This window comes from Coregonus clupeaformis, chromosome 31 (assembly GCF_020615455.1).
Source record: "Coregonus clupeaformis isolate EN_2021a chromosome 31, ASM2061545v1, whole genome shotgun sequence".
NCBI lineage: Eukaryota > Metazoa > Chordata > Actinopteri > Salmoniformes > Salmonidae > Coregonus > Coregonus clupeaformis.
Genome location: NC_059222.1, coordinates 35629042 through 35644152, shown reverse-complemented (window position 1 = coordinate 35644152; position 15111 = coordinate 35629042). Strand labels below are relative to the sequence as shown.

The window sequence follows — 15111 nt, the reverse complement described above, 5'->3', positions numbered from 1 at the left end:
GATAGGAAAGGTCAGGGTACCATAGTGAGTAGGCCACCACCAGAGCATGCTACTTATCTGAGCTCTAATAAATGTGTGATCCAACAGGATGAGTCATGATGATTGATATAAATCTCAGGTTAAGAGGACATTAGAGAGCAGCAAATAAATATAGTTATTACTTAGGCTGGGTGTGTGTGACATCATCAGAACACATTACAAGCCTCAATACACGCACACACACACACACACACTGGCTGTTGTTCCTGTGAGACTGACTGTTACTGTTTAACAGCAGGTGAATGATTCATTTTCAGTTAGGGAGGAGAAGGCAGAGTTCACAGGTGCATAAACAGCATAACACTCTCTCTGACACAGATCTAGAATCAGCTCACCTTCACCCTAATCTTAACGTTTACCACAAGTAGTACAAATGCAAAACTGACCTTAGATCAGCAGTTAGGGACATATTCAGTCTAGTGTAATAGCAGTCTAGCTTGGCAGCCATTTTAGCTGATTAGAGTCATTTGCCTTCTTGTCGTCACTAGAGCATGGAGGACAGAAGATGAACACTACGGAGACTGCTGTCTACAGACTTTCTCTAACATCTCTGAGCCCCTAGTCTTTAGGTAGGTATTTTTGTTCAATTTTTCTTATGTACAATCTTTTGAATTGATCTATTCAACCTTTATTTAGCCAAGTTTGTCACTGAGATATGTCATTGTTAAGTTGTCTAGTGGCTGTGTGGAGTTAGCTAGCAACAGCAACCTTCAGTCAAATAAAATAAAATGTTATTTGTCACATGCGCCGACTAACACAGCTGAAGACCTTACCGTGAAATGCTTACTTACAAGCCCCTAACCAACAATTCAGTTCAAGAAATAGAGTTAAGAAAATATTTACTAAATAAACGAATGTCAAAAATAATAAAAAGTAACACAATAAAATGACATTAACAAGGCTATATACAAGGGGTACCGGTACCGAGTCAATGTGCAGGTTAGTCAAGGTAATTTGTAGGTAGGGGTAAAGTGACTATGCATAGATAATAAACAGTGAGTAGCAGCAGTGTAAAACCAAAGGGGGGGGGGTAAATGTAAATAGTCCGGGTGGCCATTTTATTAATTGTTCAGCAGTCTTATGGCTTGGGGGTAGAAGCTGTTAAGGAGCCTTTTGGACCTAGACTTGGCGCTCCGGTACCGCTTGCCGTACGGTAGCAGAGTCTATGACTTGGGTGACTGGAGTCTTTGGCAATTTTTTGGGCAATGCTCTGACACCACCTAGTATATACAGTAGGTCCTGGATGGCAGGAAGCTTGGCCCCAGTGATGTACTGGGCCATACGCACTACCCTCTGTAGCGCCTTACAGTCGGATGCCGAGCAGTTGCCATACCAGGTGGTGATGCAACCAGTCAGGATGCTCTCGTTGGTGCATCTGTATAACTTTTTGAGGATCTGGGGACCCATGCCAAATCTTTCCAGTCTCCTGAGAGTGAAAAGGTGTTATCTTGCCCTCTTCACGACTGGCTTGGTGTGTTTGAACCATAATAGTTTGTTGGTGATGTGGACACCAAGGAGCATGAAACTCTCGACCCGCTCCACTACAGCCCCGTCGATGTGAATGGGGGCGTGTTCGGCCCTCCTTTTCCTGTAGTCCACGATCAGCTCCTTTGTCTTGCCTACCACTGTTGTGTCATCATCAAACTTAATGATGGTGTTGGAGTCGTGCTTGGCCACGCAGTCGTGGTTTAACAGGGAGTACAGGAGGGGACTAAGCACGCAATCCTGAGGGGCTCCCCTGTTGAGGATCAGTGTGGCAGATGTGTTGTTGCCTACCCTTAACACCTGGGGGCGTCCCGTCAGGAAGTTCAGGATCCAGTTGCAGAGGGAGGTGTTTAGTCCCAGGGTCCTTAGCTTAGTGATGAGCTTTGTGGGCACTATGGTGTTGACCGCTGAGCTGTAGTCAATGAACAGCATTCTCACATAGGTGTTCCTTTTTTCCAGGTGTGAAAGGGCAGTGTAGAGTGCGATTGAGATTGCGTCATCTGTGGATCTGTTGGGGCGGTATGCGAATTGGAATGGGTCTAGGGTTTCCGGGATGATGGTGTTGATGTGAGCCATGACCAGCCTTTCAAAGCACTTCATGGCTACTGACGTGAGTGCTACAGGGCTGTAGTCATTTAGGCAGGTTACCTTCACTTTCTTGGGCACAGGGACTATGGTGGTCTGCTTGAAACATCTAGGTATTACAGACAAACATCAACCTATTACAGTGAAGACACTTGCCAGTTGGTCCGCGCATGCTCTGAGTACACTTCCTGGTAATCCGTCTGGCCCCGCAGCGTTGTGAATGTTGACCTGTTTAAAGGTCTTGCTCACATCGGCTACGGAGAGCGTGATCACACTGTCGTCCGGAACAGCTGGTGCTCTCATGCATGCTTCAGTGTTGCTTGCCTCAAAGCGTGCTAAAAGGCATTTAGCTCGTCCGGTAGGCTTGCGTCACTGGGCAGCTCGCAGCTGTGTTTCCCTTTATAGTCTGTAATAGTTTGCAAGCCCTGCCACATCCGACGAGTGTCAGAGCCTGTGTAGTAGGATTACATTTTAGTCCTGTATTGACACTTTGCCTGTTTGATAGTTCGTCTGAGTGCATAGCAGGATTTCTTATTAGCGTCCGGATTAGTGTCCCGCTCCTTGAAAGCAGCAGCTCTAGCCTTTAGCTCGAGCGGATGTTGCCTATAATCCACGGCTTCTGGTTGGGATATTTACGTACGGTCGCTGTTGGGACGATGTCGTCGATGCACTTATTGATGAAGCCGGTGACTGAGGTGGTATACTCCTCAATGCCATTGGATGAATCCCGGAACATATTCCAGTCTGTGCTAGCAAAACAGTCCTGTAGCGTAGCATCTGTATCATCTGACCACTTCCGTATTGAGCGAGTCACTAGTACTTCCTGCTTTAGTTTTTGCTTGTAAGCAGGAATCAGGAGGATAAAATTATGGTCAGATTTGCCAAACGGAGGGCGAGGTAGATCTTTGCATGTGTCTCTGTGTGTGGAGTAAAGGTGGTCTAGATTTTATTCTAGTCTGGTTGCATATGTGACATGCTGGTAGAAATGAGGTAAAATGGATTTAAGTTTCCCTGCATGAAAGTCCCCGGCTCGTTGAGTGCTGTCTTAGTGCCAGCATCAGTTTGTAGTGGTAAGTTGACGGCTACGAATAATATAGATGAAAACTATCTTGGTTGATAGTGTGGTCTACAGCACATCATGAGGTCAATGTTCATCAATGTCTTAGTTTGGATAGTTTTCATGGATTTCAGGACAAGCACAGGAGAATAGGATCTCATCCCTAACCTTTCCTGGTGTGACACTAACCCTATAATAATTTGGGGGATGCTTCTATTTGTCCTGTAACGGAAATGCATTTATTGCTCGAGTGGCGCAGTGGTCTAAGGCACTGCATCGCAGTGCTAGCTGTGCCACTAGTGATCCTGGTTTGAGTCCAGGCTCTGTCCCAGCCGGTCGCGACCGGGAGACCCATGGGCGGCGCACAATTGGTCCAGCGTCGTCCAAGGTAGGGGAGGGTTTGGCCGGCAGGGATGTGGGTTTGTTTCCCATGGGGGGCCAGTATAATAAAAAATAAAAGGGGGCACATCAACAGCTTTTTTCGCTTTGTCAGCACTAGGACTCGAACCAACAGCATTTTAGTTACTGGCCCAACACTCTAACCTCAAGGCTACCTGCCACCCCTGCTACCTGGGCACACTCTGGCTGAACCCTAACCCTAGCCACAACTCCAACCTTAATCCTACCTTTCCCTGGTCTGACCCCAGGTCAGCATGGTGACTCTGAAACAGAGTGTGGAGGACCCAGATGACTGCAGCTCTCCTCTGCTGCCTGACGTTGACTTCACTGAGATAACACCTGTTACAGTTACACACAGGAGACCTAGACCTGACACCAGGGAAATGCTACTCAGCAGGTATGGTTCTCTGTGTGTGTGTGTGTGTGTGTGTGTGTGTGTGTGTGTGTGTGTGTGTGTGTGTGTGTGTGTGTGTGTGTGTGTGTGTGTGTGTGTGTGTGTGTGTGTGTGTGTGTGTGTGTGTGTGTGTGTGTGTGTGTGTGTGTGTGTGTGTGTTTTTGTCATTCACGTATATCCTTTCTATTCCAGGACTAACAACCTAGCTTTGAGTCTGGTGCTGCTGGTGGGATGCTACTCTGCTGTCCTGGTCCCTGCTCTTATACCTTCAGACCCTCTGTCAGGGGCTAACGACAGCCAACACACTGACATGGTACTAAACACACACAAATGCATATGAATACATGTATTTGGTGGTTGTGTGTATTAAACTGCTCTCTTGTAATGAACTGATTTCTCTTACTCTAGTCTGTGCTGTAGGTCTTACAAAACTCCCCCCTCTTCTCTCTCCTCCAGGTCATACTAAACCGCTCTGCCTCCCTGCTTGTGCAGCCCTGCCAGCCAGGCCGGTGTGTGTCTCGTCTCCTCTCCCTGGACTCCTCCTCAGACCTCCAGGACATCCCTGTGTTCCTCCAGCAGGGGGTAGCAGCAGACAGGCCTATTCCCTGGGACCTGCCTCCTCCTCTGGGCCTCCATGGCTGTGACGAGAGTGTGGCTAGGGCCCTGGCCTCTCTAACCCACCCCGGCCTGCCCCCATACCTGGAGGGGAGAGGTGAGAGTGGGTGCTGTAGGAGGTGTGTTGTGGTGGGTAGCGGAGGGGTGCTACATGGCAGCAACCTGGGATCCCATATCGACCAGTATGATGTCATCATCAGGTGAGTGACCAATCAAACAAACAATCAATGTAATTGTAAAAGAAGCACAATTTTTAAAAATCAGATAATATTTTCCAGGACCCCCTACTGTATCACCTAGACGACAATCTGTTTCTGATATTACAACCAATCCCATTTTTAGTTTTCCAGACGGCTAAAGTAAATACATCAAAGCAACCAAACTAACCTCTACAACTTCCTGGTAACTAAGGGGATATACTGGATTTGATTTTGATTGTCTGAAGCTGTGTTTTCCTTCCTCTCCTCTCTTGCCTCCTTCCCCTCCTCTTTCTCCTTCCCCTTCACACTCCTCTCTGTCCTCTCAGGATGAACAACGCCCCAGTGTCAGGGTTTGAGAGGGACGCAGGCTCCAGGACCACCGTCCGTCTGATGTACCCAGAGGGAGCTCCCCTTTCCTCCAGCGAGTACAGACACACCTCCTTGGTTACACTGGTGGTCTTCAAGTGCCTGGACCTGGACTGGCTCACCTCCATCATCACCAAACAGCCTCTGGTGGGAATGTGTTTACTAACTGTTTGTTTTCCTGTTTGTCTGTTTGTTTCCCTGTCAGAGACACAGTGGCTTGAGAAGTTTTAGTGCAGTTTTGCAGACAGAAAATGACTTCCAGAGTAGCTTCTCTACGTTCTGCTGTCCATGGACAGGGTTGGGTAGGTTACTTTCCGTTACAGTTACTACTTACCTGTCCAAGATTTTTATCAGTAACGTAACATTTGGATTACCCAAACATAATCTGAATACTTTCAGTTACTGCATTTGGTATGCTATCATAGTGGTCTCTGACATGTTGTCAGACTCGCTTAGGTGAAACAAACCTAAAGGTCAACTGCACTTCCAGATTTGGCCTTGTTTTTCATCAATGGTCATTAAGAAATGCTAGTGGCCATGAGTTGGGGGTGTGGTTTGATGTGGGTGTTTGTTGGGTGTGTCTTTGCCATTCAATCAAAACCTACAAGGACAGTAGCTAGCCAGTTCGAGTTTAAACATTATTTAAAGAAAGCTGCCAACATGCATCAAACATGTCAGGTTTGCTTGATTATGAGCTAGCTAGCTAGCTAATGTTAGCTAGCAGGGATCAAAGCTGTCTTCAGGTTCAACGTTAGCTATGCAAATCTTCCTCTCACGTTATACGTTAAGGAGAGGCTATGTATTTAGCTAGTTACATCAAAGTATTATAGCCTAGTATCCTAGTGGCATAGCCTACCAAAGAATGACATGTAGCTAGCTAGCCCTTGATCGTGACTCTCAGTTCCATTACATTACACATAAGATTCATTGGACGAAGGCATTTTCTGTAGGGGGAGTTTTGTTAAGAGCCCCGATGCTCAATCTGAACATTGCTTGTGGTACGGTTTTGGAAGCATAAGGTCCTTATTTTTCATATCAGCAAGAAATAATTTTCAAAAAACAAAAGGTTAAATTGATACTCACCTTGATAGGGTTAGTGTTCCCACACGGCCATATCTCCAGGTTACAGCGCTTGTTTACGGATGACAAGAGGGTACCATTATGCAAATTAGCTATCTAGTATGCTCCGCACAAATATGTGTAAGTGTAACTTGGGAAGTGTAGCAGAAGTGTAGTTTTGTCAGATGGAGGCACCCATAGCAGTATGGATCTGTGCAAAACTGCTACAGTAAGTGTATTCTTTTTATTTGAAAGATTCTTTCTCACTGATGAAAGAGAAGGGCCATATGTTTTGAAAGCCGTATCTCAAGCAATGATTATTGATGTTTCTAAACGTTTAAACACAGCAACGGGATTGTAGTTCACATGAGGCAGTCGTAGGCGAAGCTAATGTCTGAGAACTGTAGGGAGAATGCAGAATGCCGCCTAAAGTTTTCGAGAGCTAGCTAGCTATAAACAAAATGTAGCTACTTACCAATAACACACCAGTCTCAGGTTTGACGGTTGACACCCCAAGTAGAAGCTAGTCAGATTTAATCCATATCCTGGCCATCTGCCGAAGATTGTTGAACAACTTTATGGAAGCCCATTTTCACTAGAGTAGATATTTCCTGAGCAAGGGCAAGTACTAAACACTGTCTGGGGAAGACTTTCCAGTGGGCGAGTTCGTTTTGCTTGACCCGGTGCCACGGGTGGGTGGGGTTTACTCATTTTCAACCATTCCATTGGTCCTCTAAGGAGAGATCTGCCCCCGCCTTTGCTGAGATCCGGTTTTCAGGGGAAATGGAAATATAGCCTGTGAATCAACTTCCGCTTTTGGACGTTAACAAGGCGGCACTCCATCTTAAATCCTCCTCCACATTTACTGGATTGGTTGAAAAGTGCAAAAGTAATTTTTCTTCTTGTCAAGACCAGTATGTAGGGGATCTAGTTTCAGGAATTTCTTTATTTTACACCTACTAGGTTACCACCCGGGCCATGCAAAGACAAATTTTTCAGTCTCCTGAGGGGGAATAGGCTTTGTCGTGCCCTCTTCATGACTGTCTTGGTGTGTTTGGACCATGATAGTTTGTTGGTGCTCTCAACCTGTTCCACTACAGCCCCGTCGATGAGAATGGGGGCGTGCTCAGTCCTCTTCTTTTTCCTGTAGTCCACAATCATCTCCTTTGTCTTGATCACATTGAGGGAGAGGTTGTTATCCTGGCATCACACGGCCAGGTCTCTGACCTCCTCCCTATAGGCTGTCTCATCGATGTCGGTGATCAGGCCTACCACTGTTGTGTCGTCTGCAAACTTAATGATGGTGTTGGAGTGCTGCCTGGCCATGCAGTCATGGGTGTACAGGGAGTACAGGAGGGGACTGAGCATGCACCCCTGAGGGGCCCCCTTGTTGAGGATCAGTGTGGCAGATGTGTTGTTACCTACCCTTACCACCTGGGGGCGGCCCGTCAGGAAGTCCAGGATCCAGGGAGGTGTTTAGTCCCAGGGTTCTTAGCTTAGTGATGAGCTTTGAGGGCACTATGGTGTTTAACGCTGAGCTGTAGTCAATGAATAGCATTCTCACGTAGGTGTTCCTCTTGTCCAGGTGGGAAAGGGCAGTGTGGAGTGCAATAGAGATTGCATCATCTGTGGATCTGTTGGGGCGGTATGCAAATTGAAGTGGGTCTAGGGTTTCTGGGATAATGGTGTTGATGTGAGCCATGACCAGCCTTTCAAAGCACTTCATGGCTACAGACGTGAGTGCTACGGGTCGGTAGTCATTTAGGCAGGTTATCTTAGTGTTCTTGGGCACAGGGACTATGGTGGTCTGCTTGAAACATGTTGGTATTACAGACTCAGTCAGGAACATGTTGAGAATGTCGGTGAAGACACTTGCTAGTTGGTCAGCGCATGCTCGGAGTATGCGTCCTGGTAATCCGTCTGGCCCTGCGGCCTTGTGAATGTTGACCTGCTTAAAAGTCTTATTCACATCGGCTACGGAGAGCGTGATCACATAGTCATCCGGAACAGCTGATGCTTTCATGCATGCTTCAGTGTTGCTTGCCTCGAAGCGAGCATAGAAGTGATTTAGCTCATCTGGTAGGCTTGTGTCACTGGGCAGCTCGCGGCTGTGCTTCCCTTTGTAGTCTGTAATAGTTTGCAAGCCCTGCCACATCCGACGAGCGTCGGAGCCGGTGTAGTACGATTCAATCTTAGTCCTGTATTGACTCTTTGCCTGTTTGATGGTTAGTCGGAGGGCATAGTGGAATTTCTTATAAGCATCCGGGTTAGAGTCCCGCTCCTTGAAAGCGGAAGCTTTACCCTTTAGCTCAGTGCGGATGTTGCCTGTAATCCATGGCTTCTGCTTGGGGTATGTACAAGGCACCCCGACCTACGTCCACGATATCTCTGTCTCTTTCTCATGCGAATGACAGGGATTTGGGCCTTGTCGGTTGTCTGTAGAATATCCTTCGCGTCCGACTCATTGAAGAAAAAAATATTCGTCCAATACGAGGTGAGTAATCGCTGTCCTGAAATCCATAAGCTCGTTTTGGTCATAAGAGACGGTGGCAGAAACATTATGTACAGAATAAATTACTAATAACGTGAAAAAACATAGATGCACTTATTGACGAAGCCAGTGACTGATGTGATGTACTCCTCAATGCCATCGGAAGAATCTCGGAACATATTCCAGTCTGTGCTAGCAAAACAGTCCTGTAGCTTAGCATCTGCGTCATCTGACCACTTCCTTTTTAACCAAGTCACTGGTGCTTCCTGCTTTAGTTTTTGCTTATAAGCAGGAATCAGGAGGATAGAATTATGGTCAGATATGCCAAATAGAGGGCAAGGGAGAGCTTTGTACGCATCTCTGTGTGTGGAGTAAAGGTGGTCTAGTGTTTTTTTCCCTCTGGTTGCACATGTAACATGCTGGTAGAAATTAGGTAGAACGGATTTAAGTTTCCCTGCATTAAAGTCCCCGGCCACTAGGAGCGCTGCCTCTGGATGACCGTTTTCCTGTTTGCTTATGGCCTTGTACAGCTCATTGAGTGCAGTCTTAGTGCCAGCATCGGTTTGTGATGGTAAATAGACAGCCAAGAAAAATATAGATGAAAACTCTCTTTGTAAATAGTGTGATCTACAGCTTATCATGAGATACTCTACCTCAGGCGAGCAAAACCTTGAGACTTCCTTAGTATTAGATTTCGTGCACCAGCTTTTGTTTACAAATATACACAGACCGCCATCCCTTGTCTTACTGGAGTCAGCCGCTCTATCCTGCCGATGTAGCATATATCCCGCAAGCTGTATGTTATCCATGTCGTCGTTCAGCCACAACTCGGTGAAACATAAGATATTACAGTTTTTAATGTCCCATTGGTAGGATATCCGTGATCGTAGGTCGTCTGTTTTGTTTTCAAATGATTGTACGTTGGCTAATAGGACTGATGGTAGATGCAGAGTACTCGCTTGCCGTCGGATCCTTACAAGGCACCCTCACCTACGTCCACAATATCTCTGTCTCTTTCTCATGCGAATGACGAGGATTTGGGCCTTGTTGGGTGTCTGTAGAATATCCTTCACGTCCGACTCATTGAAGAAAAAATCTTTGTCCAATTTGAGGTGAGTAATCGCTGTCCTGATATCAAGTAGCTCTTTTTAGTCATAAGAGATGGTGGCAGAAACATTATGTACAGAATAAATGACAAATAACGTGAAAAAACACACATGATAGCACAATTGGTTAGGGGGCCGTAAAACCAAACCTGTGTTAATTGTAATCCAAACCCAATGTCACGTTCGTTCATAGACGGGTCAGACCAAGGCGCAGCGTGATATGCATACATGTTTATTTTAAACGTAATAAACAACGTCAAAACAATAAACCAACGAAACGTGACGTCCAAAGGTAACACACAACAAACCTCACGGAACAAGATCCCGCTAGTGCCAATAGGCTGCCTAAGTATGGTCCCCAATCAGAGACAACGAGCGACAGCTGCCTCTGATTGGGAACCACACCGGCCAACATAGATCTAGACATACTAGATCCTATAACATAGAACAGGCACAACAAGGAATATACACACCCTGACTCAACGTATAAGCGTCCCCTGAGTCAGGGCGTGACAGTACCCCCCAAAGGTGCGGACTCCGACCGCACAACATAAACATAACAGGGTAGGGGCAGGGTGGGCATTCCGGCTCGGGGCGTGACGACCTCTCACTCTTCGCCTCCCTGTTGCGCCCCTGGTCTGGTCTAGACCTAGGCGCATTGCTTCCCCTCTCCTTCCTCCTACGATACGCCAGGCCCAGTCTGGACCCTGGTGTGGGAGACCCCAAACCTGGAGAGGGGCTGACGTCATGGTCTGGACTGGAGCCGCTGACCGGAGCTGGACTGGGCACCGGTGGAGCGGACTGCTCTGGCTCCGGAGTGGAGCCGCTGACCGGAGCTGGATCAGGCACCGGTGGAGCGGACTGCTCTGGCTCCGAAGTGGAGCCGTTGACCGGAGCTGGACTCGACCCCGGTGGAGCGGACTGCTCTGGCTCCGGAGTGGCGCAGCTGACCGGAGCTGGATCAGGCACCGGTGGAGCAGACTGCTCTGGCTCCGGAGTGGAGCAGCTGACCGGAGCTGGATCAGGCACCGGCGGAGCGGACTGCTCTGGCTCCGGAGTGGAACAGCTGACCGGAACTGGATCAGGCACCGGTGGAGCGGACTGCTCTGGCTCCGGAGTGGAGCAGCTGACCGGTGCCGGACCACGCACCACTGGTCTGGTGCGAGGAGCAGGAACAGGCCGGGCCGGGCTGGCGACGCGCACCACTGGCTTGGTGCGAGGAGCAGGTACAGGCCGGGCCGGGCTGGCGACGCGCACCACTGTCTTGGTGCGAGGAGCAGGAACAGGCCGGGCCGGGCTGGCGATGCGCACCACTGGCTTGGTGCGAGGAGCAGGAACAGGCCGGGCCGGGCTGGCGACGCGCACCACTGGCTTGGTGCGAGGAGCAGGAACAGGCCGAGCTGGCGACGCGCACCACTGGCTTGGTGCGAGGAGCAGGAACAGGCCGGGCCGGACTGGCGACGCGCACCACTGGCTTGGTGCGAGGAGTAGGAACAGGCCGGACCGGCTGGCGACGCGCACCACTGGCTTGGTGCGAGGAGCAGGAACGGGCCGGACCGGGCTGGCGACGCGCACCACTGTCTTGGTGCGAGGAGCAGGAACTGGCCGGACCGGGCTGGCGACACGCACCACTGGCTTGGTGCGGGGAGCAGGAACGGGCCGGACCGGACCGGACTGGCGACACGCACCACTTCCTTGGTGCGAGGAGCAGGACTGGGTTCCTTTATTAACCCCCGCTCCTTCTGCTGCCTAACCAGCTCCTCTCGCCGTGCCTCTACCTTTTCCTTCTCCCTTTTAGCTTCCTGTAGCGCCTCCCTCTGACCGAATAACTCCTGCTCCCTCTGAACCAATAGCACTTGGTGGCCTCCTCTCCTAACCTGCAGATCTGCCCTGTCGCGGCCTCCTTCTGCCTCGTCGTCCACACCGTGTGCCCCCCCAATTTTTTTTATTGGGGTTGCCTCTCGGGTCTCTGTCGTCGGCACTCCTCTTCCTGTGAGGACTCCTCCGGGAGCCCCCACGAGTTAGGGAACAGAAACTCGTCGTCGTCGTCATCCTCCGACTCCTCAGTATAATACTGTTCCCACTCCTCTTCCCATGGTCGTGGGGACCCAATCTGGAAACCAACCGGGTGCAGTGGTCGGGGCTCTTCTCTCTCGCTCCCCGACCACCCCTTTAGCCCCCCCAAAAAATTTGTCCAGGGTGTTCGGTCCTCCTGGGCACGCTGCTTGGTCCGTGTTTGGTGGGATCTTCTGTCACGTTCGTTCATAGACGGGTCAGACCAAGGCGCAGCGTGATATGCATACATGTTTATTTTAAACTTAATAAACAACGACAAAACAATAAACCAACGAAACGTGATGTCCAAAGGTAACACACAACAAACCTCACACGGAACAAGATCCCACAACCCACTAGTGCCAATAGGCTGCCTAAGTATGGTCACCAATCAGAGAAAACGAGCGACAGCTGCCTCTAATTGGGAACCACACCGGCCAACATAGATCTAGACATACTAGATCCAATAACATAGAACAGGCACAACAAGGAATATACACACCCTGACTCAACATATAAGCGTCCCCTGAGTCAGGACGTGACGCCCAACTTTCATTTATCTGTTGTGATGCACTAGGGTTCAAAACTCTGTTTTTGACGAGACTGACTTTATGACCAAAATTATCCTATTTGCACTTTGCAGTCAATTTGGACACTAGAATAAATGTTTTTGACTTATATCGATGCCACATAGGCCATTTTCAAAGGGATTAGTTGGTTTTTAGGGACAGTCGTTCTTTAAACTTGCACCATTTTTAAATGCTGAATTTAATGTTATTGAGAAAACAGAAAGGTGTCATAATGTATTTTTTCCCCGGAAACATCCTTTCTGAATTAAAAAGTAATCCAAGAAGTAATAATCTAGTTTTTCAAAAGTATCTGTAATCTGATTACAATATTTTTGTAACTGATTAAATGTTTTCAGTTACTCCCCAACCCTGTCTATGTTTGTGTAGAGCTGTTTCCGAACTGGTTCTGCTTCCTGTGGTTGTGTTGTCTAGAGCTGGTGGTCCAAGCTGTGGTTCTGGAGAGACGTGGTGGAGAACATTCCTCTGAAGCCGGAGAACATCCAGATACTCAACCCAGAGATCATGCACAAAACGGGCCTGGCACTGCAGAGATACACGCAGCAACAGAGGAAGGTTAGTACTACTGATACACGTAGCAACAGAGGAAGGTTAGTACTACTGATACACACAGCAACAGAGGAAGGTTAGTACTACTGATACACGTAGCAACAGAGGAAGGTTAGTACTACTGATACACACAGCAACAGAGGAAGGTTAGTACTACTGATACACGTAGCAACAGAGGAAGGTTAGTACTACTGATACACGTAGCAACAGAGGAAGGTTAGTACTACTGATACACACAGCAACAGAGGAAGGTTAGTACTACTGATACGCGCAGCAACAGAGGAAGGTTAGTACTACTGATACACACAGCAACAGAGGAAGGTTAGTACTACTGATACACGTAGCAACAGAGGAAGGTTAGTACTACTGATACACACAGCAACAGAGGAAGGTTAGTACTACTGATACACACAGCAACATAATACTTTTAAAGGACATACAGGTAACTGACAAAATAATGGAAACACTTGAGTAAATGAGGGATACAAAGTATATTGAAAGCAGGTACTTCACACAGGTGTGGTTCCTGAGTTAATTAAGCAATTAGCATCCCATCATGCTTAGGGTCATGTGTAAAAACGCTGGGCAGGCCATTGTTTTTCCATTATTTTGGCTACCATGGCTATGCCTCTATAAGATGACAATGAATGGTTTGATTAGCATGACAATGATGTAAACCATATGCCATGACCATCTCAGTCACCAGATCTCAACCCAATTGAACACTTATGGGAGATTCTGGAGCGGCGCCTGAGACAGCGTTTTAACACCAAATTATGGAATTTCTCATGGAATAGAGTCCCTCCAATAGAGTTCCAGACACTTGTATAATCTATGCCAAGGTGCATTGAAGCTGTTCTGGCTCGTGGTGGCCCAGCGCCCTATTAAGACACTTTATGTTGGTGTTTCCTTTATTTTGGCAGTTACCTGCAAATGCATACCCAATGGATGAATGCTGCAATAATTGAATGGCTCTCTCTATATGGTTTGTTTAACCCTTGGGTGGAAATGTTTCTTCTTAGATTGGTGTCGTCTGAACACGAGTTGGCCTTAATAAACACTTATTTACCATCCTGTCTTCTCTCTCTAGTTGATTCCTACGATAGGTGCCAGTGCGGTGGTGATGGCCCTACAGCTGTGTGATGAGGTGAGCCTGGCAGGGTTTGGTTATGACCTGCAGCATCCCAGTGCCAGACTGCACTACTACGAGAGACTATGTATGGACGCCATGAAGGCCCAGGTACACTAAATAGGAGCAGTGGAGAGCGAGAACGGCAAACACTGATTGTTTGCTGTTCCCATAAAACGTTTGTTAGCTTGTGCTACTTGTAAGGTCCAGGTCAGAGAAGCACTTTTTAATTATATATATTTTTCTAATGAAAGTCTCTAAGTATCTTCCTGTATTGATTGTCTTTGTCCAGGTGGTACATGATGTGAGCGCTGAGAAACTCTTCCTCAGAGAGCTATTGGCTGCAGGCGTCTTGACTGACCTCACAGGGGCACTGTGACAGAGAGACAGTACCAGGGATGGACCCAGTTCTAGCAGTTGTGGTTGGTATGTTAACTGCCTAGCTCAAGGGCAGAACGGCAGATTTTTCCACCTTGCCGGCTCGGGGATTCGAACCAGTGACCTTTCTTAGCAACCCCTGGTCCCTACTATGATGATTCAACCAATCAAGGCTTAGTTGAAGAATGTACTATTATTATTATTATTATTTACTATATTACGCACTATAAAAATGTATGCACACATTACTGTAAGTCGCTTTGGATAAAAGTGTCTGCTAAATGTCATATATTATTATTAGATATTAAATGCCCAATGCAGCTGTTTTTATATCAATATCAAATAATTTCTGTGTAACAATTAAGTACCTTACTGTAATAGATTTCCATTAAAATGAAATGTCTGGGAGTGGTCTGAGTGGGAGGGGAAAACAGAAAACTAGCTGTTATTGGCAAAGGTTTGCAACTTTCTTTGTTATTGGTCTATTAACTAATTTACTGCATGGTGATGTCACCATGGAAAGCAGAAACTCCCGCCCATGCAAACCTGCTCATTAGAAGGTCCTGTGTAGATTGTATTTTCAACCAGCAACTATCAGGAAATAACACTGAACACAT

General features: G+C 47.6%; 1 protein-coding gene across 1 annotated transcript; it reads left to right on the top strand.

The window, feature by feature from the left end:
- The first annotated feature begins 496 nt into the window (after positions 1–496).
- Positions 497–14756, top strand: st3gal7 (ST3 beta-galactoside alpha-2,3-sialyltransferase 7). The gene is made up of 8 exons (XM_041858191.1): positions 497–608; positions 3814–3962; positions 4152–4272; positions 4416–4774; positions 5101–5287; positions 12853–12993; positions 14078–14227; positions 14409–14756. The coding sequence occupies exons 2-8, from the start codon at positions 3820–3822 to the stop codon at positions 14493–14495; spliced, it is 1188 nt and encodes a 395-aa protein (XP_041714125.1). The 5' UTR covers positions 497–608; positions 3814–3819; the 3' UTR covers positions 14496–14756.
- Positions 14757–15111: the final 355 nt, after the last annotated feature.

Coding starts and splice junctions, on each gene's coding strand:
- st3gal7 (XM_041858191.1), top strand. CDS start 3,820: ATGGTGACTCTGAAACAGAGTGTGGAGGACCCAGATGACTGCAGCTCT. Junction 4,775..5,100: donor CAGTATGATGTCATCATCAG/GTGAGTGACCAA, acceptor CTGTCCTCTCAG/GATGAACAACGCCCCAGTGT. Junction 5,288..12,852: donor TCATCACCAAACAGCCTCTG/GTGGGAATGTGT, acceptor TGTGTTGTCTAG/AGCTGGTGGTCCAAGCTGTG.